The sequence below is a fragment of the Lontra canadensis genome, unplaced genomic scaffold (assembly GCF_010015895.1).
Source record: "Lontra canadensis isolate GAN:19392208 unplaced genomic scaffold, GSC_riverotter_1.0 scaffold24, whole genome shotgun sequence".
Taxonomy (NCBI): domain Eukaryota; kingdom Metazoa; phylum Chordata; class Mammalia; order Carnivora; family Mustelidae; genus Lontra; species Lontra canadensis.
This window is the reverse complement of record NW_022631018.1, coordinates 20,222,552-20,244,560: the sequence shown is the minus strand read 5'-3', so window position 1 is coordinate 20,244,560 and position 22,009 is coordinate 20,222,552. Positions and strand designations below refer to the sequence as shown.

Sequence of the window (22,009 nt, the reverse complement as noted above, 5' to 3'; positions counted from 1 at the left end):
TTAAAGATTTTATTTATTTATTTATTTATTTGAGAGAGAGAGAAGGTCAGAGGGAGAAGCAGACTCCCTGCAGGGCCGGCAGCTGGATGTAGGACTTGATCCCAGGACTCCGGGGTCATGACCTGAGCCAAAGGCAGTCGCTTAACCAACTGAGCCACCCCGGTGCCCAGCATTATGTTTTTTAAAAACACTGTGTGTGTGTGTGTGTGTGTGTGTGTGTGTGTGTAAGTAATTAAAGATTTAATTATTTTATATGTAGAGAGAGACAGTAGCATGAGCAGGAGGGGCAGAAATGGAGGGGGAGAGAGAATCTCAAGCAGATTCCACGTGAGGACAGAGCCCAACATGGGGCTTGATCCCAGGACCTGAGATCATGACCTGAGCTGAAACGAAGAGTTGGATGCTCAACGACTGAGCACCCAGGTGCCCCAACAATGTGTATGTCTTCATTAAAATTTACTTTATTGCCAAAAACTGCTAACCATCGTCTTAGCTTTCAGAGTTCTCATCTTTTTGCAGTGGAAGATTTTTGCCTCCATGTTGATGGCTACTGACTGAGCAGGATGGTGGTTGCTGAAGGTTAGGGTGGCTGTTGCAATTTCTTCAAAGAAGACAGCAGTGAAATTTGCTCCATCAAGTGGCTGTTCCTATCATGAACAATTTCCTTGTAGATTGTGATGTTGTTTGATAGGACATTACCCTTCCGAGAACTTTTTTACAGTTTGAGTCCGTCTTCTCAAGCCCTCCCACTGCTTTATCAGCTGTGCAGTATTCCAGATCTTTCGTGGTCCTCTCAGCAGTCTTCACAGTGTCTTCACCAGGAGTAGGTTCCATTCGCAAGAAGATGCTTTCTTTGCTTGTCTGTAAGGATCTGCTCGTTCGCGACGGCAGCAGGTTTCCTGCTCCTGCTCTTGCTGCTTCCACCCCGTCTGCAGTTACTTCCTCCGCTGAGGTCTTGATGTTTCCACCTTTTCCCATGAGGCACTGATGTTCTTGCTGGTGTCTAGAGTAGTGAATACTTTCCAGAAGGTTTTCAGTTTGCTTTGCCTAGATCCGTCAGAGGAATCTATGGCTGCTGTAGCCTTAAGAAATGTATTTCTTAAAGAAGGAGACTTGACAGGTCAAGGGACTCCTTGATCCATGGGCTGCAGAGTGGATGTTGGGCCAGCAGGGGTGGAAACAGCGTCTCGTGCTGCTCCATCAAAGCTCTTGGAGCAGTGATATTTTGAAAGGAGTCTTTTCCTGAGCAGTTGGTCTCAACAGTGGGCTGAAAATACTAAGTAAGCAGGGCACCTGGCTGGCTCAGTTGGTGGAGCGGTGGAGCATGGGACTCCTAGTCTTGGGGTTATGAGTTCGAGCCCCACAATGAGTGTAGAGATTACTTAAAAATATTTTAAAGAAAAAAATTCAGGAATCCATGGCGTAAACAGATGGTTGACATCCATTCTTTGTTCCTCGGTCTGGAAACCTGCAGAATAGATTCAGCATAAGGCTTAAGGGCCTTAGGGTTTTTAGCACGGTACATGAGCATTGGCTTTCATTTAAAGTCACCAGCTGCATCAGCCCCTAAGAAATGAGTCAGCCTGTCCTGGGAGCGCTGAAACCAGGCATTGACTTCTTCCTAGCTCTGAAAGCCCTAGGTTGACGTGAAAGTCTGTTAGCACGGCCTCCTTCATAGTTGTCCCAGCTTCTGCATCAGCACTTGCTTCAGCTTGCACTTGTATGTTATAAAGTTGGCTTCTCTTTTTATTTTTTTTTTTTTAGATTTTATTTATTATTTATTTGACACAGAGAGAACACAAGATGGGGAATAGCAGGCAGAGGAGAGGAAGAAGCAGGCTCCCCATAGAGCAGGGGAAGCCGGATGTGGGACTCGATCCCAGGACCCCAGGATCATGACAAGCTGAAGGCAGTAGCTTAACCAACTGAGCCTAAGTTGGCGTCTCTTTAACCTCATTAACCAACCTCTGCCAGTTTCAGAATTTTCTTTAGTATCCTCACCTCTCAGCCTTTGTAGAATTGAAGATAATAAGAGGCCTCACTCAGGATTGGGCATTGGCCTAAGGGAATGTGGCTTTTTGATCTTCTCTTTGATCCAGATCTCTGAAACTTTCTCCATTTTGGTGGTGAAGGTGTTTCACTTTCATTCCTGTGTTCAGGGAGTAGCACTTCTAATTTTCTTAAGGAACTTTTCTTTCAAACTAAGAACTTGGCTAACTTTGGTGTAAGGGGCCTAGCTTTTGGCTCATCCCTTTCTTACTGAACTTTATCATTTCTAGCTTTTGATCTAGAGAGAGAGACATGAGAATTTTCCTTTCACTTGAACACTTACAGACCACTGTAGGGTTCTTAATTGGCCTGATTTCAGTATTGTTGTGTTTTGGGGAATAGCTGGTTATGGGCAGTCAGAACACACCCACACTTACCAGTTAAGTTCACTATCTTAGTTTGTGGGGCTCCAAAACAAAGACAGTAGTAACATCAGAGATCACTGATGACAGATCACCATAACAAATACAATAACAATGAAAAAGTGCAAAATATGAGAGTTACCAAAATGTGATACAGACATGAAGTAAGCAAGTGGTGTGGGAAAAACAGTGCTGACTCCTCATTTGATGCAGGGTTACCCCGACCTTCATTTGTAAAAAACACTGTATCTGCAAAGCACAATAAAATGAGGTATACCCGTACTTAAGAACTCCTTGAGGAGCTTTTCAGAGAATACTTTCGCCAAACACAGTCTGAGAAATTCTGATTTAATTGGTCTGGCACGGCAACTGTGGTATTTTTTTTTAAAGATTTTATTTATTTGTTTGACAGAGAGAGAGACAGCAAGAGAGGGAACACAAGCAGGGGGAGTGAGAGAAGGTGAAGCAGGCTTCCTGCTGAGCAGGGAGCCTGATGTGGGGCTCCATCTCAGGTACCCTGAGATCATGACCTGAGCTGAAGGCAGAGGCTTTAACCCACTGAGCCACCCAGGCGCGCCCACCCCGCCCCCCCCAGGGCTGTAGTGTTTTTAAGAACCAGGATAAGTCTACTGCCTGTGTTGAGAACCACTGGTTGAGTTTTCTTCCCTCGTGTCCTCTTTTCAGAGGAATCTTTCTGACCTTTACCATTGTATCCAGTCTCTTTCCCCTCTTTGCTATCTCTTTATCCAGTCGAGTTTTTTATTCTTTTATTTTTATTTACTTACCGTGAGAACTTCCATGAAGGCAGCGCCTCCGTCTGTCTTTCCATGGTACAGCTTAACATCTGAGACAGGATTTGGGAGTTTATTAGTTCTCAGTACATCTGTTGTATCTTGTTGAATGAGTATTTGCCACTATAGCAGTAAGGAGGCAGTTTCAGACTTGTTTCTGTATAACCTGTAGAGGATTGCTTTGTGAAGTCATGTTTCAGAGAATTTACTAAATCCTCCAGCAGGCTTTACGAGGATACTGGTTTCATCATTTAAGGTTTTAGTATCTAAGGGCAAACACATACAAGTATGTTATCCCTTGGAGTCTTACGGATGTGAGTTAGCGAGTTAGCCGCTTACGCCAGTTCTCGAAAAGAGGAGGTGTTAGCTTACTTGTAAGTACCTCTGATGGTGTAAGGAGCATTAATGTCAGTTGTGTTACACTCAGTGCATAGTCACTTAACACACAGTAGTTATGTGCATGTTTTTGTTACTTTCTCCCATTTTTATTTGTTGCATATAGGGCAGATAAGTCAGATGAACCCACACTCATCAACTTTTTGTTTACCTATAGTCTTTGTTACTATTCTTGCATATTTTAGATATATGTGTTATGCCACTGAGGATAGATTTTTAAATTCTTTTTACTTAGTCATATGCATTTTTTAAAAAGATTTATTTATTTATTATTTTACAGAGCTCACAAGTAGTCAGAGAGGCAGGCGGGGGTGGGGGGGAAGCAGGCTCCCTGCTGAGCAGAGAGCCTGATGCGGGGCTCCATCCCAAGTCCCCGAAATCATGACCTGAGCCGAAGGCAGAGGCCCAACCACTGAGCCACCCAGATGCCCCAATCATATGCATTTTTTTAATCTTCCAGTCTTGAAACTAATTGTTTTTTTCATTTCAAGTCATTGCTGTTAAAAACATTTGCAATTTTTTCTTGTTTTCTGTTACCAAACAGTGCATTTACTGTTTCTATTTAGACATTGCAGTATGTATAACAAAGAAGGTCAGAGTTCCTTATAATCAGGAATATAGCTACTGCTGTGATAATTTGTGATATGGTTTTGTAGACTTTCATACTTGGCATTTAATACTTAATATATATTATTTGTTTAAAAATCCTGCGTACTTTTTAACTTTGTTTTAAGCATCTTTTTGTACAAATCTCTGCATGGGGTGTTTTTGTTGTTGTTTGTTTTTTAAATTTATTTGACAGAGAGTGATCACAAGTAGGCAGAGAGGCAGGCAGAGACGGGGGTGGAGCTGGCTTCCTGCTGAGCAGAGAGCCTAATGCAGGACTTGATCCCAGGACCCTGAGATCATGACCTGAGCAAGGCAGAGGCTTTAACCCACGGAGCCACCCAGGCGCCCCTGCTTGTTTTTATAAAGATCTCAAACTAAACATGTCTGAGACAGAACTCTTGCCTCCCCTTCTCCCCCATCTTTCCTAAATCTAGTCTTCGCTACCTTAAGCTCAAGACCAAAATTGTCCTTATTTTCCTCTTTCCTGGCAGCCTCTACCTAGTCTTCATTTTTTAGCCACAGCTACATCATCTTGTGCCTAGGCTTTTGTCATCTATGATGCTTCCTTTTTCTTTTTTTTTTTTTTAAGATTTTATTTATTAATTTGACAGACCACAAGAGAGGGAACACAAGCAGAGAAAGTGGGAGAAGCAGGCTTTCCGGGGAGCCAGATGTGGGATTCGATCCCAGGACCCTGAGATCATGACCTGAGCCGAAGGCAGAGGCCCAACCCACTGAGCTACCCAGGCGGCTCTATAATTCTAAGCTTTTAATGTTATGTGATGGCTAGAATTGAATTAGATATTCTGTCACTCTGTGGTTAAATGGTGGAATGTTACATTGTTTTCCTTGTGTAAGCATATGAAAAGCTAACCTATCTTGTAATTTTAATTTTGTTTGCTTATGAAACTGAACGTATGGGGCATCTGGGTGGCTCAGGTCACGAAGCCTCTGCCTTTAGCTCAGGTCATGATCCCAGGGTCCTGGGATGGAGCCCCGGATCTGGCTCCCTGTTCAGTGGGGAGTCAGCTTCTCTCTCTTCTTTGTGTGTGCTTTCTTGCTCTCTCTCTCTCTCAAATAAATCTTTAGGGGGAAAAAAAACTAAGCATATTTAATACATTTGCTAATTGGTACTATTTCCTCTAATGAATTGTCTGTTTATAGCATTAATTTTATTGCTTCGGGTTCTTTTTCTTCAATTTGTTGAGTTCTTATATAATCACATTTTGCCAAATGTTAAGATACTTTCTCTGTTGACAGTTTTTTTTAACTTAATTTAATTTATTTATTTGAGGGAGAGACAGAGTGAGAGAGCATAAGAGGGGAGGTCAGAAGGAGAAGCAGACTCCCCATAGAGCTGTGAGCCTGATGTGGGACTCGATCCCAGGACTCTGGGATCATGACCCGGGCTGAAGGCAGTTGCTTAGCCAAGTGAGCCACCCAGGCGCCCCTCTGTTGACAGTTTTTATTTTTTTATTTTTTATTTTTTTTTTAAGATTTTATTTATTTATTTGACAGATCACAAGCAGGCAGAGAGGCAGGCAGAGAGGGAGAGGAGGCTCCCCACTGAGCAGAAAGCCCGATTCGGGGCTTGATCACAGGACCCTGGGATCATGACCTGAGCCGAAGGCAGAGGCTTTAACCCACTGAGCCACCCGGGCGCCCCTGTTGACAGTTTTTAAACTGCCATTTTCTTTTCATGCTGTGCAGGTATTTTGTAGGCTTATTTCTGAAAACCCTTAGTATGAAATAGATTCCTCTGTTCTAGGTAGAGTTGAAACTGTGCAAAACAAAGAAGAAAAGTAAATAGGCTGGGGGATATATTCTTCAGGAATACAAAGTTTTGGGCTGGATGTACAAATTTGGAATGATCCGTTGGTTGGTAAAGCCACCTTTAGGCCTGAAGAGATCCCTGCAGTGAAGAGTTTAGAGTGAGAAAGGAAGCTCGGGAGGCAGGATTGGCCTTCAGTGGAGTGGGAGGATAGAGCCATCCGCTTCACTGCTGTCATTTTGAGTACTGCTCCCATGTTAGAATCACCAGAGGATTTTTTTTTTTCCCCCCCAGAATAAGCATTGATCCACAGGCTCCAGCCAGAACCTCAGATACTGGTATGTTTTGAATCTTGGGTGATTTCAATGTGCAGCAACGATTAAGGCGTTGCTCATACTGTATCTCCTTTTCATAAATCAGTGGGTCCTTAAGTTCTTTATATCTCAGCATCACCTGGGGACTTGTTGGGCCCCCTGCTCAGAGTTCGATTCAGTAGGTCTGAGGTGGGGCCTGAGAATTTGCTTTTCTAGGAGTTTGTAGATGATGATTGAAAAGCACTGTAACAACAGCTAGAGGAAGGGAAACTGTTGAGAAAAATGGATGTAGGTGCAGGTGGGCTTGTAGGTTTGCCCCTAGGTTTCAGGAGTTTCTTACAATGTTGCTCTCTCTATGGTGTAGGTGTGTGAGGGTCTCCACTAAGAGAGTGTTGCATGGGTAGTTGTGATGTTAAGAGAGGGTTGAGGTGCCAAATTGCCATCAGATGAGGGTGAAAGGACAAGTTGACTGTTTCTCAGAGAATCTTAATTTTGTCACCTAGTATATATGCGCTGCTCTTTTTTGTCATTGTAAATGAATGTGTGTTTTTTCTCCCATTTCTACTGGTTTTCGGTGAAAATATGTCAGTGGGGTGGATTCTGGGAGTACAGCTTTCTTCATACTATCATCATCATTGGCATCCTTGGGATATAATTAATTGTATACATTCTTCTGTGTACTATAGTAGATAGCTGTTTATTTATTATGAAGTTCTTGGTTGCAGCTGAGTCCTTTTCACAGTTTATCTCAAAGGTTATTTATTGTAAATGTGTACTGAAATGAGATAATTTGAAAAATCTTGATAAATTTTATGGAACTATACACATAGTGTGGCAGTTGACCTACGTATGAAATCACGCCTCTATTGTAATGCTGATTCTGCAGTTTAACGTGTAAAATGGTAGATAAAATGACTTTTCTGATGGTAGAGTCTACATAGCCATTCCTTGACTTCGAATACTTTTTGCATGATAAATCTCTCTATTCTTTACTGTCTTTAACTCCTGTGCTTCAGTTCTTAATGCTTTAGCTATTGATGTGGGGTGGGGTTTTTTGTTTATTTCTTGGGGGGGGCTGGAATTGGCCATCTTCTGCCCTACTTCCACCCTAACCACTCAAAAATAAATAAAACAAAAAATATAAAAACCAAAATTGTAAAAGGTTGATGTGTGTATACTTCATTAAATGTAAGGGAAATAGTATGAGAGCTAATTTGTGTATTTTTCCCTCCAACTATGAAATTCTCTTTATAAATGAATATTTTTTAAAATACTATTTTCTTAAAATAACTTACCATATACCCAGAGAATTGTTTTGATAAGTTGACACTATTTCTTGAACACCTAATCCATAGCCATGAAGTAGAATATTGTTTTTAGGTACCTTTGGTTTATGAGGAAGTGTTCTACTCTTTGCAGAATGCAGAGAAAGTAGAATGTTTCTTTTTATTCTAAATTGTTAAATTACTACAGATCTGTTAGATATATACTGCCTGAAAACAGGAATGATGTTAATTCTCCTATCATGTTTGCATTCCATATGCAGAAATTGATTTATGTCTGTCATCGCAAGCCCATCGAATTGAATAATATTTGTTAAATAGACAGTCTCCGTAGATGTACTGTATTTGATCTATTCATTTCAGTATGGGTTAAAATTCTTTTTTTTAAGTAGGCTCCACAGGCAATGTGGGGCTTGAACACACAGTTTTGAGCAGATTGAGAGTAGCATGCTTTACCAACTGACCCAGCCGGGTGCCTCTGGATTAAACTTCTTAATTCTCTATGATACAGTTAAGCAGTTACAAACCATAAATGACTAATGTGTTTACTGAATGCAGGGCAGTTTAGTTTGATTTTGTTGTGTGTTCTTGGAATTTGACAGTATTAAACAGGTATGACATTTTATTGATGCCAGTTACTGAAGATGAATTTCATTCCTCGGTGTTTTTGTTCTGTTTTGTTTTGTTTTCAGAAATTTGGGGAACATTTGAATTTACTGAGTTTTTGTTTTGTTTTGTTTTGTTTTTTAAGAATTTATTTGAGAGAGAGCACAGATGCAAGCAGGGGCAGGGGTAGAGGGTGAGGGAGCCTGATGTGGAGCTCAGTCCCAATCAGGACCTGAGCCAAAGGCAGACACTTAACCAACTGAGCCACCCAGGCTTTTTTAAGAAACTAAAAGTTTCTTAAAATAAGCTGAACTTTTCCTCATTTTTCTTTCTTATGTGTGTCTTAAAAGGTTTGAAGGGGTGTGGCAGGAGGTTTTGGACTCGATGAGTTTCCACCGAAATGTCGGAGAAGTCAGGCCAGAGCACAAAAGCAAAGGATGGGAAAAAGTATGCAACACTCAGTTTATTTAATACTTACAAGGGTAAATCCTTAGAAACTCAGAAAACCACAGGTGAGTAAAGTCAAGTGGCATATATTTTTATGATTTTCTTCGTTTTGTTTTGTTAGTATGGTTGGTCCTCTGGAGCTATTGCTATTAGAATCTAGGATAAACCCATGTTTATGCAACCCTTTGTACTTTGGGCTTTTTAGGTGTGTACTCCTCTTTTAGGGGATGAATTAAATATCTTACAGTAGAAAATTTATTATTCTTTTTTTAAAGATTTTATTTGAAAGAGAGAGCGCTAGCACAGGAGCATGAGGGGGAAGGGGGCAGAGGAGAGGGAGAAGCAAGTTCCCTGCTGAGCACAGAACCTAATGAGGGCCTCCATCTGGGGACTCCAGGATACTAACCTGAGCCAAAGGCATACGCTTAACTGACTGAGCCACCCAGGGGCCCTGCAAATTTATGTTTTAAAATATGTTTCTTTTTTCCCGTTTGTTGTCAGCAGAAAGTCAGTAGAACTGTGTGGCTCTGAATGGGAGACTTGGTCAATGAGATTGGGAGGCATAGGAATATACAGTAGTGGGTATTTACTACCGCTTCTAGTTAGAAGAGAGTGAGTCCTGGGATGTTTTGGTTTTTGATACCTTGAGCCCAGTATTTATAGTGAAAGGGGAACCCTGGATCAAGTATGTTATATTAGCAGTGTTCAGAACGTAGAGTTAGGATATTTATTTTCTAATAAAGATTTAGGAGTTAGGATATTTATTCTCTAATATACTAATATATAATATACTAATATACTAAATTTTGAGTTTAAAATAGATTCTTTGAAAAGATTACAAAACCACTTATTGCCTGTGTTTCCCTGTTCATAGTATATAGGGTTGTTAGAATGTTTAAATCGTCTTTTCAGTGGCTTGATAGTTTAATATAATTTCTGCGTTGGATTAATGTTGCAGTTGTGTGACTTAGTTTTAAAGTTCTTATTTTAAGATAAAAGGAAATAATGGTTCCAGATTACATTAACTCCTGTTGTCTTTCTGTACTGTCTTAAGAGTAAATTAAGCAATAAAGTAGATGTTCTAAGAAAGTTGATGTTACTGATCTTTAGTTGCAGCTCGACATGGATTACAGAGTCTTGGAAAAGTTGGTATTTCACGGCGTATGCCTCCACCTGCTAACCTCCCAAGTCTCAAAGCGGAAAACAAAGGCAATGACCCTAATGTGAACATTGTACCTAAAGATGGCACAGGATGGGCATCCAAACAAGAGCAGCATGAAGAGGAAAAGTGAGTCAAAGTCAACTAAAAAATGAAACTGTTTCTTTGTAGGGAATTTTATTTTTTAAGATTTTATTTTTAAGCTCCTGATGTGGAGCTCAAACCCACAACCCTGAGATCAAGAGTTGCACGTTCCAGTGACCGAGCCAGCCAGGCCACCCCTATAGGGAACTTCGGTTTGCGTTTGTTCTGTGTGTTAGACGTTGAACTATGTATGTTAGGTATCTCAGGCCATTTGAAGTCGTTTACATAGTCACCTTTGATGAATTTTGTGTATGTGTGAGTAGGTTTAGTGGCAGTATTTCCATGTGTCAAGGTACAACAGATAACGGAATTGCTAATCACAGCTTTTCTGACGGACTGTGTCAGGCTTCCTGGAGCCCCTACCATATGAGGCATTCACTTTCTAATGTAGTTAAGGGTTGATTCTATTAAATAATTTCCATGATGCTAAGAATTTGCCGGTTCACTGAAACTATACCTGATGCTCATTGCAAGTACTCAGGTAATTCTATTTAAATGAGTAAAGAGTTATTAGCAAGCAGGCCGCGAGAGAATTAATAAGGTCCCTCTTAGTCATTTAGCATATGTGTAGCATTCTGTATTTCAGGGATTTTGCAAAGCTCTTAGTTTATTGAATGACCAACTGAAGCAGTGGTAATTTAGAAAAATAATACAAGTGATTGGGTACTTGATGCTTTTTGCCTCTATTTGTTACCCAGTTTCTATACTCCTATTTGGGGAGCTTTATATAGTAAATTTGACTTCACTTGAATAAAACTTGTCGAAGACATTGTTCTCTCTTTCTTAGTTGTTGTAGAATTATTTTGTAGTAACGAGCCAGTTATAGGTCTGAGTGTACCAGAAATACATTGCCTCTCTTAAGTCTCTTAACTCCTTACTATCTTTTTTCATTTTCAAGCATTAACTCATTACAAAGATTTACTTGGGCACCTGGGTGGCTCAGTTATTCAAGTGTCCAACTCTTGACTTCAGCTCTACTCATGATCTCCGGGTTGTGAGATCGAGCCCTGCGTTGGGTTCTGTGATCGGGCTGTAGCCATGGAGCCTGCTTAAGATTCTCTCTCTGTCTCTCCACTCCCCTCCCCACCAAAAAAACCCCTTTTACTCATGGGGATGTATTGGGCAAATTGCTGTTACCACTTTGAATAACAGTAGTAAGTACAGTGGTGAACCTGTTCACTGCCAGGTGGAGAGTTTGCTTAGCCTTAGCCCTATCCAGTCTGCCAGTGCGGACAGTGTGTATGCCTGTAATGTTATTTCTAATTACATGTAAGTGTTTACTCTCTAAAATAGATTTTAGTGATTATACTCAATAATGAGTGTTTCTTTTTTTCTTTTTTTACAAAATGACAAGTAAAGCTATCTTCTCCTTGGGTTATTAAAAGGAAGAAATGAAGGGGGATGAAAATAGCTACACTTTATTTAAAGGAGTGTTGCAGAGGAAAAGCATTTGTGGGAGATGCAGCTATGAGTAAATACGTAGCCAAAACAGTCTGCTCACAAATTTACCTTAACTACAATATTTATTATTATTTTATTTGAACATACAATATCTGAAATAATGGATTCATATTTTTTTTCAAGAGCACCAGAAGTTCCACCAGCACAACCAAAACCTGGGGTTGCAGCTCCCCCAGAAGTAGCACCTGCTCCCAAATCTTGGGCCAGTAACAAGCAAGGTGGGCAAGGAGATGGTAAGTGGTCGTTAGCTGGGGAAACTGACTAGGTTTGATAGTTACTGAACAGCCATGTAGGAGATAAGGGGTGGATTTTGACAAGGGCAGAGAACATTGTCAAGGATATACTCAGGTCCTAAAAAAAGGCTTTTTCTTTGAATTCTTGGGGTAGTTAAGTTTCAGTGCCAAGACCCATGTTTGAGCCAATGATAGGGATTTAAACAGGAGTTTTACGATACCTTCTGTCCCACATTGTTTTTATCTTCATCCTACATGACCAGAAAAAACTGTATCTTCTGTTCTTTGGGGCATAAAAGTACCCAGACATTGTGTAAATTGCTAGAAACCATATTTATCATCATCTGTGCTCCCTAACCTCTTCTGTTTCAGATACGTGCTACTCAGGATTTCCATGGTAGAGAAGAGCTAGACAATAGCTGTAAAGCACGGTAGCTGTAGTCCTACCCCCTCAAGGAATGACGACTCCCCAGCAAAATTTAAGTTTCCCACTTGCAAGACAGGAAAAATCTATAAAACATTGTATTGAAAATCTAGGCCCTGTCTGCACCCTCAAGTTAATAAAATCAGATCTTTTACTTTATGAAAGTATATAAATAAATAGGCAGATACGTAGGGGGTGAATGGATGACTAGTGACGTGCAGCCAGTAACCAGTCATAAATTCAGTGAAGGCGTTTTAGCCTCGTTGTGGTACTTACTTGCAGTGTTGATTCCTGTGTTTTTTCAGTAGTCATATTTGATTCTTAGAGTTTTCAGCAAAGGAATTTGACTTTTTGAAAATGCAGAGTCATAATAAAATTTCACAGGAGTGAAATTCTCATTTTGCTTATCTTTAACGAGTCCTGAACAGTGTCTGGCAGATTCCTTTCTTAGATTTTTATCTCCTCGTGGCTGTTCATTAACTTTCCAAGGGATTTTAATTCTAAATATATTTTAAAGTTTTATGGATATAAACAGTAGAATAATTATATATATATACATATATATATATAATTATATAAAAAGTGGAATAATATATCAGAGAAAAGCAGACACCTCTATCCTGGGAGGGTTTTTTCATTATCTTCAGTATAAAAGTTACATTTAATGTTTTAACAAAATCTGTAGGAATGCAGGTGAATAGTCATTTTCAGCAAGAATTTCCCAGCCTGCAGGCAGCTGGGGATCAGGAAAAAAAAGAAAAAGAAACAAGTGATGACAATTACGGACCTGGACCCAGTTTACGCCCACCAAGTAAGAATACTTTCTATTTCCTAAAAATAGTGAGTGAGATTATGTTTTTATTGTATTTTGTAATATAACCTGCCCAATATTATATGCATGACATACCTAGTTTGAAAAGACAGAGTAGCTGCTGTCATTCCACTGTGGTTTTCACATGCACAGCATTGGTATAACTTAACATGTGGGAAATGTGCATCTTGAGCCTCACACCCAACCCACTGAATTAGAAATTTGCATTTTAACAAGATGCCTGGGTGAGTTCTTTGCACATTAATACTGGTCATTTCTATAGTAGTAAAACTTTAAACCACTCTCCCTAATACGCAAATATTTATTTGTAAATTGTATCCACTTATTTGCTACTCTGTTAACATTCAGCCATCTTGTGCTTTCTGAACTCACAACAAAGACCCAGATAAATTTGGTTAATGAGAAATACTTGTATTATGGACATAAAACTAAAAATAGAAATATAAAATCCTTGAGATTAAATGTCTTATTAATTATATTAGTTTCCTATTTGATAGGAAAATATCTCAGAGGATCCTATATACATACATGGGAGATTTCTCTTTTCAGTGATGGTTACAAATCTGTATTTCTTTTTATTCTGTTTGTTTTTTTGTTTTGTTTTTTTTTTTTAGATTTTATTTATTTATTTGACTGAGAGAGAGATCACAAGTAGGCAGATAGAGGGAAGCAGGCTTCCTGCTGAGCAGAGAGCCAGATGTGGGGTTCGATCGCAGAACCCTGAGATCGTGACCTGAGCCAAACGCAGAGAGTTAACCCACTGAGCCACCCAGGCACCCCACAAATCCATATTTCTGATAACCTAATACATTTCATACTTTTTATGGCTCATTTCTTGTCTGGTCTGGGTAAATCATCTTTTCTTATTTTTAGTTCTTATTGTTATGCAGTTTATGTATTTATATTAGAAATAGATTGTCAGCTCTATTTTCTTTTCATTCATTTATATATTTATTTATTTGTTTTAATTTTAAGTAATTTCTACACCCATCATGGGCCTTGAACTTAAAACCCTGAGATCAGGAGTCCCATGCTGTGTACACACTGAGCCGGCCAGGCATCCGTTTACTGTTTTCTTGGTCAGTTGGTTTCCAGCAGTTACCAGCTACTGCCTAACAAATTTGGCAGCGGAACTGACTTGACGATTTCATGCAGTGCGCAAGGGTCAGGGATCTGGGAGCTGCTTGCTTCCTGGAGTTGTGGCTCGGGAACTCTCTCAGCAGCCTTGCAGTGTGTCCTCTGATGCTGATTTGTCGGGGCTGCTGTGCCAAGTTCACTCACGGCAGCTCTTCTGTGTGTGGGCTGCTCACAGTGTTGCTTCCCCACATAAAGGGAGACTCAGGATGGAAGCCCAGTCCTTTATAACTTAACCCTATAAGAGACATGTGATCACTGCTGCTTTATCCTGTAGGTAACACAAACCAGTCCTGGTGCAGGGTGTGAAGACCAGGAGCTGGAAACCCCTTTTGGATCATCTTAGAGGCTGCCCGCCGAAGAGATGCCTTGTAAAATCATTTACCTGTTTCACTGAGTGCAGTTTTACCAGATAATATAGTCACTAAATTTGCCCCCTTGGGGCACAGGTAACTAGCCATAGTAGCCTGAAAACAGATGAGGGCATCACTGTCACCACCACAGGGCTCCCATCCTTCTTCCCTCAGGACACCTCAGGTATAATAGTGACTTTAATCTCTATATCAAATATTGGTAAAGCTCGATAGAGAAGTTCTAATAATTTCTTCCCCAACCATAGTATTTACTTTTGGTGGTACACTCTTGGTCCATCTGCTCTGCTTTGGAAGCCACTGTTCTTGATTACCTAACACTTTGAAAGGAGTAGGGCCTAGATTAGATTTTCACTGCTGCTTCACTGTGTTGTTACTCTCTTGAATTTTGAAATGTGCCTAGTTTTATTTCACCGTGTTCCATTTTTAGCTTTTTTCTTATGCCTCTCCCCCCTTTTAAATTTCAGTGCTGAATTCTGTGGTGCTGTTTCTTTGTTTTTATTTTTTGGGTTTTTTTTAAAGATTTTATTTATTTGACAGATCACAAGTAGGTAGAGAGGCAGGCAGAGAGAGATGGGGAAGCAGGCTCCCCTGGGATCATGACCCCAGCCGAAGGCAGAGGCTTTAACCCACTGAGCCACCCAGGTGCCCCGCTGTTTCTTTGTTTTAATTGAATTTCTGCCTTTCTCCATACCAGATGTTGCTTGTTGGAGAGATGGTGGTAAGTCTGCTGGCTCACCTTTGACATCTGACCAAGATGAAAAGCTCTCTGCCCAGGATGAAAGCATGGCTGGAACATCAGAACAGAATGATATCCTCAAAGTGGTGGAAAAGAGGATAGCTTGTGGTCCTCCACAGACTAAACTGAATGGACAGCAGCCTGCTCTTGCTTCCCAGTACAGAGCTATGATGCCTCCTTATGTAAGTATTGTTGAAGAAGTGAATTGTTAAATAGGTTTTTGCTCTGGGTTCCAAGGAGAGAATTACAATGGGGAAAAGTTTAGGTCTTTATTTGCATTAACATCTAACTAAAAATAACCATTTTCCTTGATTATGGATGCAGGAAATAAATCACAGAAGTATCAGGAGTACCTTAGTTTTTATCATTAATAGGGATCATATATATTTTTTCATATCCTGTCAAAATTGTGGGTGTGGCAAAATATATTTAGTAATACTTCAAAGTAGTTATTAGACCCATGGGTAGCCCCACTTGTTATTTAATGAAAAAGCACATATATTACCATATCATAAATTTTTAAAAAAAATATTGTGTTAACAAAATTTTAGCATAAGTGTTTTCTTTTGTAGTACTCTGTATTTTAAATTATGGATTTTAAAACATTTCTGTGAGAAGAGTGTCATAGGATTGACCAGACTGCTAAAGAGTGGTTCATGGCATAAAAAAGGTTAATATGTGCTTTAGTTCTAAAGTTTTCATTGGTAAACATACCTTTATGTTCTTTTTAACTTCTCATTATGGAATACTTTGAACATATTAAAAAACAGAAATAATAGTACAGTGAACTTCCCCATTCTTCCATATCTACCATCCATCTTCAGTAGTTAACAGCTTGGGGTCAATCTTGGTTGAGCTATTTCCCACCACCTCCAATTACTAGCAACATCCTAGATACATGAGTTCATCCATATGTATTTTAGGTTGTGTTTTAAAACATGAAGGCTAGGAGAAGAATCCACCATGGCGTTATACCTAAAAGCATAGTTTTTGTTCTTTTATTTTTAAAAATTTTTTAAAGATTTGTTCATTTATTTATGGGTGGGGTAGAGTGGGGGGCAGGGAGAGCCTTAAGCAGACTTCACCCTGAGTGCAGAGCCTGACACGGGCTCAGTCTCACAGCCCTGAGGTCACTACCTGAGGTGAAACCAAGAGTTGGACACCCAACTGACTATGCCACCCAGGTGCCCCTAAGGAGTTTTTAAAAATACCAAGCCAGTATTCGGATTTGTCTGATTATCTCATGATTAGGATCCAAATAACATCTATTCTTTGAGTTGATATTTTTCTTAGGAACCCTGTTATCTTTGGTTACTTCTTTCCCTCCATACCACTCTCTCTCTCTCTGTTTTGAGCTTGTTACAATTTACTTGTTAACCTGTGGAGTTTCTCATAGTCTGGGTTTTGCTGATTCTGTGTTTGTCGTTTTATTTAATATATACTTGTGACCCATATATTTCTTTAAATTAATGGGTAGATTTGGTGCCCTCATACATTTGTTTGCTCTCAGCCTCCTGTGAAATGATATGGTAAATTACGTGTGCCCAAGTAAATAAACTAACATTTTTTAGGGGACCATTAATCTCAAGGAGAGTAAAGGTCTGGTTCTTATATTTATTTTTATTATGATTTAATTCCCAAGTATTCAGGCTCTAAATACCCATATTTTTTTTCACATTTTGTATTTCTTTGTAGTATTTAATTATTCTAGGGTAGAGGAGGGAAATAAATGATTAAAAAATATTTTTTTTAATTTTAGGAGTATAATAAAAATTAGTCTTATATGCTGACCTGGTCTTGAAAAATTATTTACACCTACTTTTGCCTAATAGTTTCAAATTGTTCTTCCATAGAGCCCTGAAATTTAGGCTTGGGGGTGGGGTGGTAGAAGGGAAAGTTTTAAAAGGGGAGATCAAGTGGGCTTTTCTCCCAGTTTCATCAGTCATTTTATTTGAATAATGTATTTCACTAACTGACAAAAACAAAAATGTTCTTAAAACCATCACTATATATTGAGAATTTAAAGATAGTTTCTACAATTTTTTTGTGGCAAATTCCTAAATTTTAAGCATTTAATGTGTGAAATTAATCTCTCTGCCTGAGGGATCTAATGAAACTTTACCTGTGAACATTTGCCTCCAGTGTGTTTTTGCTGACTTTCAGTACACAATGATGTAACCAGAAATTCTTAGTATTCACCAGACAAAAAGCTTCTCCATTTGAGCTTCAGCTGCTGCTTAACTAACTTTGCTCTAACCCTACTTAGAAATTGCATCTTTAGATGGAATGATAACCTTTCTTCAAGTACAGAGTAATTTCTTTACCTAACAGGGTTTTGTTGTTGTTACTGTTTTTTATTTGAGAAACTGCTGATCTATTTCAGGATATAAATTAGGTATTTAAGGTAATACAGTCTTCCTTTCTTTTCTTTCTTGCCTGCCTGCCTTCCCTTCTCCTTCCTTCCCACCCTCTCTCCTTCCTTTTTTCTCCCTCTTTCCTTCTTTTCTTTTCTTTCTTTTTTCTTTTTGTATTTTGACTTGGTTATAAGCAAATAGTTACAAGCATGTCTTTTGACATCTGTTCCCTTCTCTTGGTGTTTTTGTCTTTATAATCTATCTTTAAACTTCAAAGCTTAGTTTCTCGAATCCAGGTTAGCATAGAGAGCAGTTTAGGATTATGATCTGTGTACTAGCTTGAATCGGAATCCACCTGTTTCCCACCCATGGGAAATCTCCGGTATACACTGTCTTCCTCACTACCTAGGGTTATGGACCATACTTTTATCTAAACTGAATTTCTCTTTACCAATAAATCTATCTTCAGTTAATCTACTACATTATGATGAAGTGTCACATTATTTTCTTTCAAGTCTTTAAACTTAGGGCTTTGCAGTTCTCTGGGGTGCATGCATGTTGTCTTTTTAGGTTTTTCATGTTGGTACATAATCGTTTATGTGATTTTGTTAATGGGATGGCTGAGGTTCTTCCTAGGATGTGTCCTAGTTATTACCTGTGTTTGTAAAGTCTTGCCAGATGCAGTTTCTTAACAGATAGCTTGTTACTGTGAGTAAATGATTATATATATCAGTTGATAGAGCTAATTATTCATAGGATCGTTTATTAGAATCTTTCTTTCTATAATTTATAATCTCAGGTTTAGTTAGGGTGACCCTTTTTTTTACATATATAACTTGGTTACAAATTTTACCAGTTTTGTTTTCTTCATTCAGATGTTTCAGCAGTATCCGAGGATGGCGTATCCTCCTCTTCATGGTCCCATGAGGTTTCCACCTTCTTTATCTGAAACAAACAAGTAAGGCTATTAAATGATAAAAGTTGCCAAAGCACAAAGGCCCATATGTGCTCATTAAGATTTTCTGGAGGAGGTTGGAAGAAAAAAGAAAAAGATTTCCTGGAGGTTGAATGGATTGTGGTGATTGATTCATTATTTTGACCTCAGAATAGAGTTGCCATGAACAAATAATTGACTTTTTTTTTTAAGATTTTAATTTATTTATATGATAGAGAAGATCACAAGTAGGCGGGGAGGCAGGCGGGGGGTGGGGGAAAGCAGGCTTCCCACTGAGCAGAGACCTGATGTGGGGCTCGATCCCAGGACCCTGAGAACATGACCTGAGCTGAAGGCAGAGGCTTTAACCCACTGAGCCACCCAGGTGCCCCAAATAATTGGCTTTTATAAGACACAACAATATTCTTCTAAAACTTTAAATTAATAAAAACTTTAAATTGACATAAGATTCTGAAAACTGAAAATCATGTCCCTGGTGAGACGTGATAGTTTTTTATCTGTTCTTCTAATTCCATGGGTTAAATGACTTCCCATTTTCTTTTTTTTCTTTCTTTCCTTTTTTTTTTTTTTTTTTGCATAATGTGAGACTTGAGCATTCTCCTCAATGATTTTTCTTAACATTCTTTATTTTGATATTAGTATTAGGCTTAGCCATATTATTCTTTAACATATTTGTTTTATCTTAAATTTTTGGCAATTAAAAAAAACCCATTTTCTGATATTAAATACTTGTAACAGAATTATATATTGTCCTGAATTTATGTATTAACATTAGAATTTCTTCATACACATGTCAGGTGTAAAATATTTTATATATTAGACAATACTAATGTTGAATTGAAATGAATTAAATTTCAGTCTTTTGATATTTATGTAATTTATAATCATTAAAACTATGTATCTTCTCCCCTTATAACTTCTGTTCATTAGAGGCCTTCGAGGAAGGGGTCCACCACCTTCATGGGCCTCTGAGCCTGAACGCCCCTCCATCCTTAGTGCATCAGAACTGAAGGAGCTTGATAAATTTGATAACCTAGATGCTGAAGCTGATGAAGGTTGGGCAGGTAAGAGGCAAAATTAATTGCTTTTAGTTCTTAGATGTTTTTAAACAGTCAGTCTGAATTTTCCTTAATTTAATAGGTGCTCAGATGGAAGTAGATTATACAGAACAGCTGAATTTCAGTGATGATGATGAGCAAGGAAGTGGTAGTCCTAAGGAAAGCAACAGGTAAGCTGTTGGATACCTTCCACGAGTAATACTATGAATTTATTGGTATAACATTATCCATTTGTGCAGAAGCTTCGTTAATAGTCACTTGTTCCCTTTTTATAGAATTTCTCTATTTTACTCCAAGAACTTACTGAGTTGGGAAGGTGATTATTGAGCCAAATTTTAAAAGTACAGCTAATCAAGGAATTAAAGTTTGATGCTTCTAAAGAAAATACATATTTTTAAAAAGATGTTCAGATGCTAACCATCTAATTGGTGATTTTTTGAAAGACAACATCAGGGACTATTTCAAACTTGTTACTTCATATTTACAAAACTAGAGAAAAATCACTTGAGTTACTGGAACTGCCTCAAGTCTTTGAGTTTTTTTTGTTTTTTTTTTTTTAAGATTTTATTTATTTATTAGAGAGAGAGAGAGAGAGAGAGCATAGGCAGACAGAGTGGCAGGCAGAGGCAGAGGGCAAAGAAAGCTCCCTGCCGAGCAAGGAGCCTGATGTAGGACTCGATCCCAGGTCGCCGGGATCATGACCTGAGCTGAAGGCAGCCACTTAACCAACTGATCCACCCAGGCGTCTCTCAAGTCTTTGAGTTTTTAAACTTCAGCAAGCGGCATTATAGTTTGAAAAATGGGAGCTTCTCATCTCTTCTCCAATATAGGGGCATCAGAATCAGAAATACATGAGTTATATACCATAAAAATTGGGTTCTTAAAATATAAGGAGCTTGCATGCACATGCTGTTAGTTGCTAGACAATTTGGTAGAGTTTATAGTTTTTAGCCATGGCATTGCAGTATACTGCTGTTTCATGATCAGTTATGAGCTGCCTTGCACTTGTGATTTTAAAAAAATGCCATAGTTTGACTTCTGTCTTTTCATTAAGTCAGGATAAATTAGAATACAGGTATTAATTATAGTATTACTTGGTTGCATTTAGATGAGACTTTTGGGGTTGGGGTGATACAAAATGGTGGGGCTGTAGTCCTTTGTGAAGTTGTATGTCAAGTGTGAGTGTCTGTATTTGACAGTTATGCTACTGTACTTCAGACCTTGTGATGATAACTTGGCCAAACCCAGTTCCTAACACATTATTGATATATGGCATAGAATGAATGAATGAATGAATGAATGTTAACACCACTAGGTCACAAGACCATCTCATTTCCTTGATATACTCCCACTCCACCCCCCAACCCATATACAAATAATCTTATATAGACAAAATGCTTTTACTTATGGTGTAGTCTGTCTACTTTCTTACTTCACCTGGATTTTGATTCCTTAGTGAGGATCAAGGTTCAAAAGCTTCTGAAAACACTGAAAACCGAAAAGAAGCAGATGAAGCTTGCAATGCTAAGTCATCTTCTCAGACACCTGCTCAACCATCGGTATCCAAAGGTCCCTATGGGAAGGGACCTCCATTTAATCAGGTTTGTTGGACTTAAGGAGATCATATTCGCTACCTGAACTTTCGTTGAATTCATCATAAAGTTGAAAGAAGAGTTAGGAAAAGGAAATTATCTTTTGTCTTGAGTAGTTGTAGATGTAAACCATAATTTTATTGCATATTTACAGGAACTGTCAATATAGTAGCTAAAATTATTAAATAGAAACTAAAATTTCACTTTTTTTCTGTCTTGTAATAGTGTGGTCCTATTAAAGTGGAGGTATAAACTGATTTTCCAAACATTGCTAAGTGCTTTATGGTTTATTGAGTATTCTATAAATTCTAGTCCGTATTCATATGTGAAATAGTACGCTGATAGTACATATATCACATGGAAGGAGTAGAGAAATCTATTAAGGGTGAGTCATTTTGAAGAACATTGTTAAAGAAAGGAGGTAATGTGGGTAAACAGATACACTTGATCCTACTTCCAAGAAACTGCATTGCAAGCTGGGAATTAAAAAGGGCTGACATCCAGAGAGCCCACTTAGCAACTAGTGCACTCAGCATGTAGTTGTTGAATTCATACAGAACAGATTGAGAAACTTATCCCTTCAAGGAGATAAGGTAGGTAGCTAGCAGTCTCTGTAAAATGAAAAGACATCAAGTATCATTTGCAAGACAGTGTGACAGCTGGTGTGACCTAGCGCACATAAGCGCTTAGAGCATTCTCTGGAAAAGGTTTTGTGAAAGACTCGGTACTTGAAGTGGGAATTAACCAGGAAACAAAGGGAAGAGAGAAATTTTAAGCAGTGGTAACGTGTTCAGAGTAGAGAAGCATGAGAAAGCGTGGCACATTCTGTAAGTCTCTAGTAGTTTGATACAGGAAAGGAGTTAAGAGAGCTACGTGACAACCATTTGTTAAATGTATGCTCTTCAGGAAGTTTGAATCTCATCCT

General features: G+C 38.8%; 1 protein-coding gene across 1 annotated transcript in view; it reads left to right on the top strand.

Moving 5' to 3' along the window:
• The window catches only part of PRRC2C (proline rich coiled-coil 2C), a 92,396-nt gene that overhangs the window by 14,553 nt on the left and 55,834 nt on the right, over nucleotides 1–22,009 (top strand). The window contains exons 2-10 of the mRNA XM_032862993.1: nucleotides 8,532–8,693; nucleotides 9,745–9,916; nucleotides 11,516–11,625; nucleotides 12,735–12,860; nucleotides 15,084–15,307; nucleotides 18,355–18,437; nucleotides 19,365–19,498; nucleotides 19,575–19,662; nucleotides 20,949–21,093. Of these exons, the coding sequence (XP_032718884.1) occupies nucleotides 8,582–8,693; nucleotides 9,745–9,916; nucleotides 11,516–11,625; nucleotides 12,735–12,860; nucleotides 15,084–15,307; nucleotides 18,355–18,437; nucleotides 19,365–19,498; nucleotides 19,575–19,662; nucleotides 20,949–21,093 (1,194 nt within the window). The 5' untranslated portion in view covers nucleotides 8,532–8,581. The remainder of the gene's footprint in view (nucleotides 1–8,531; nucleotides 8,694–9,744; nucleotides 9,917–11,515; nucleotides 11,626–12,734; nucleotides 12,861–15,083; nucleotides 15,308–18,354; nucleotides 18,438–19,364; nucleotides 19,499–19,574; nucleotides 19,663–20,948; nucleotides 21,094–22,009) is intronic.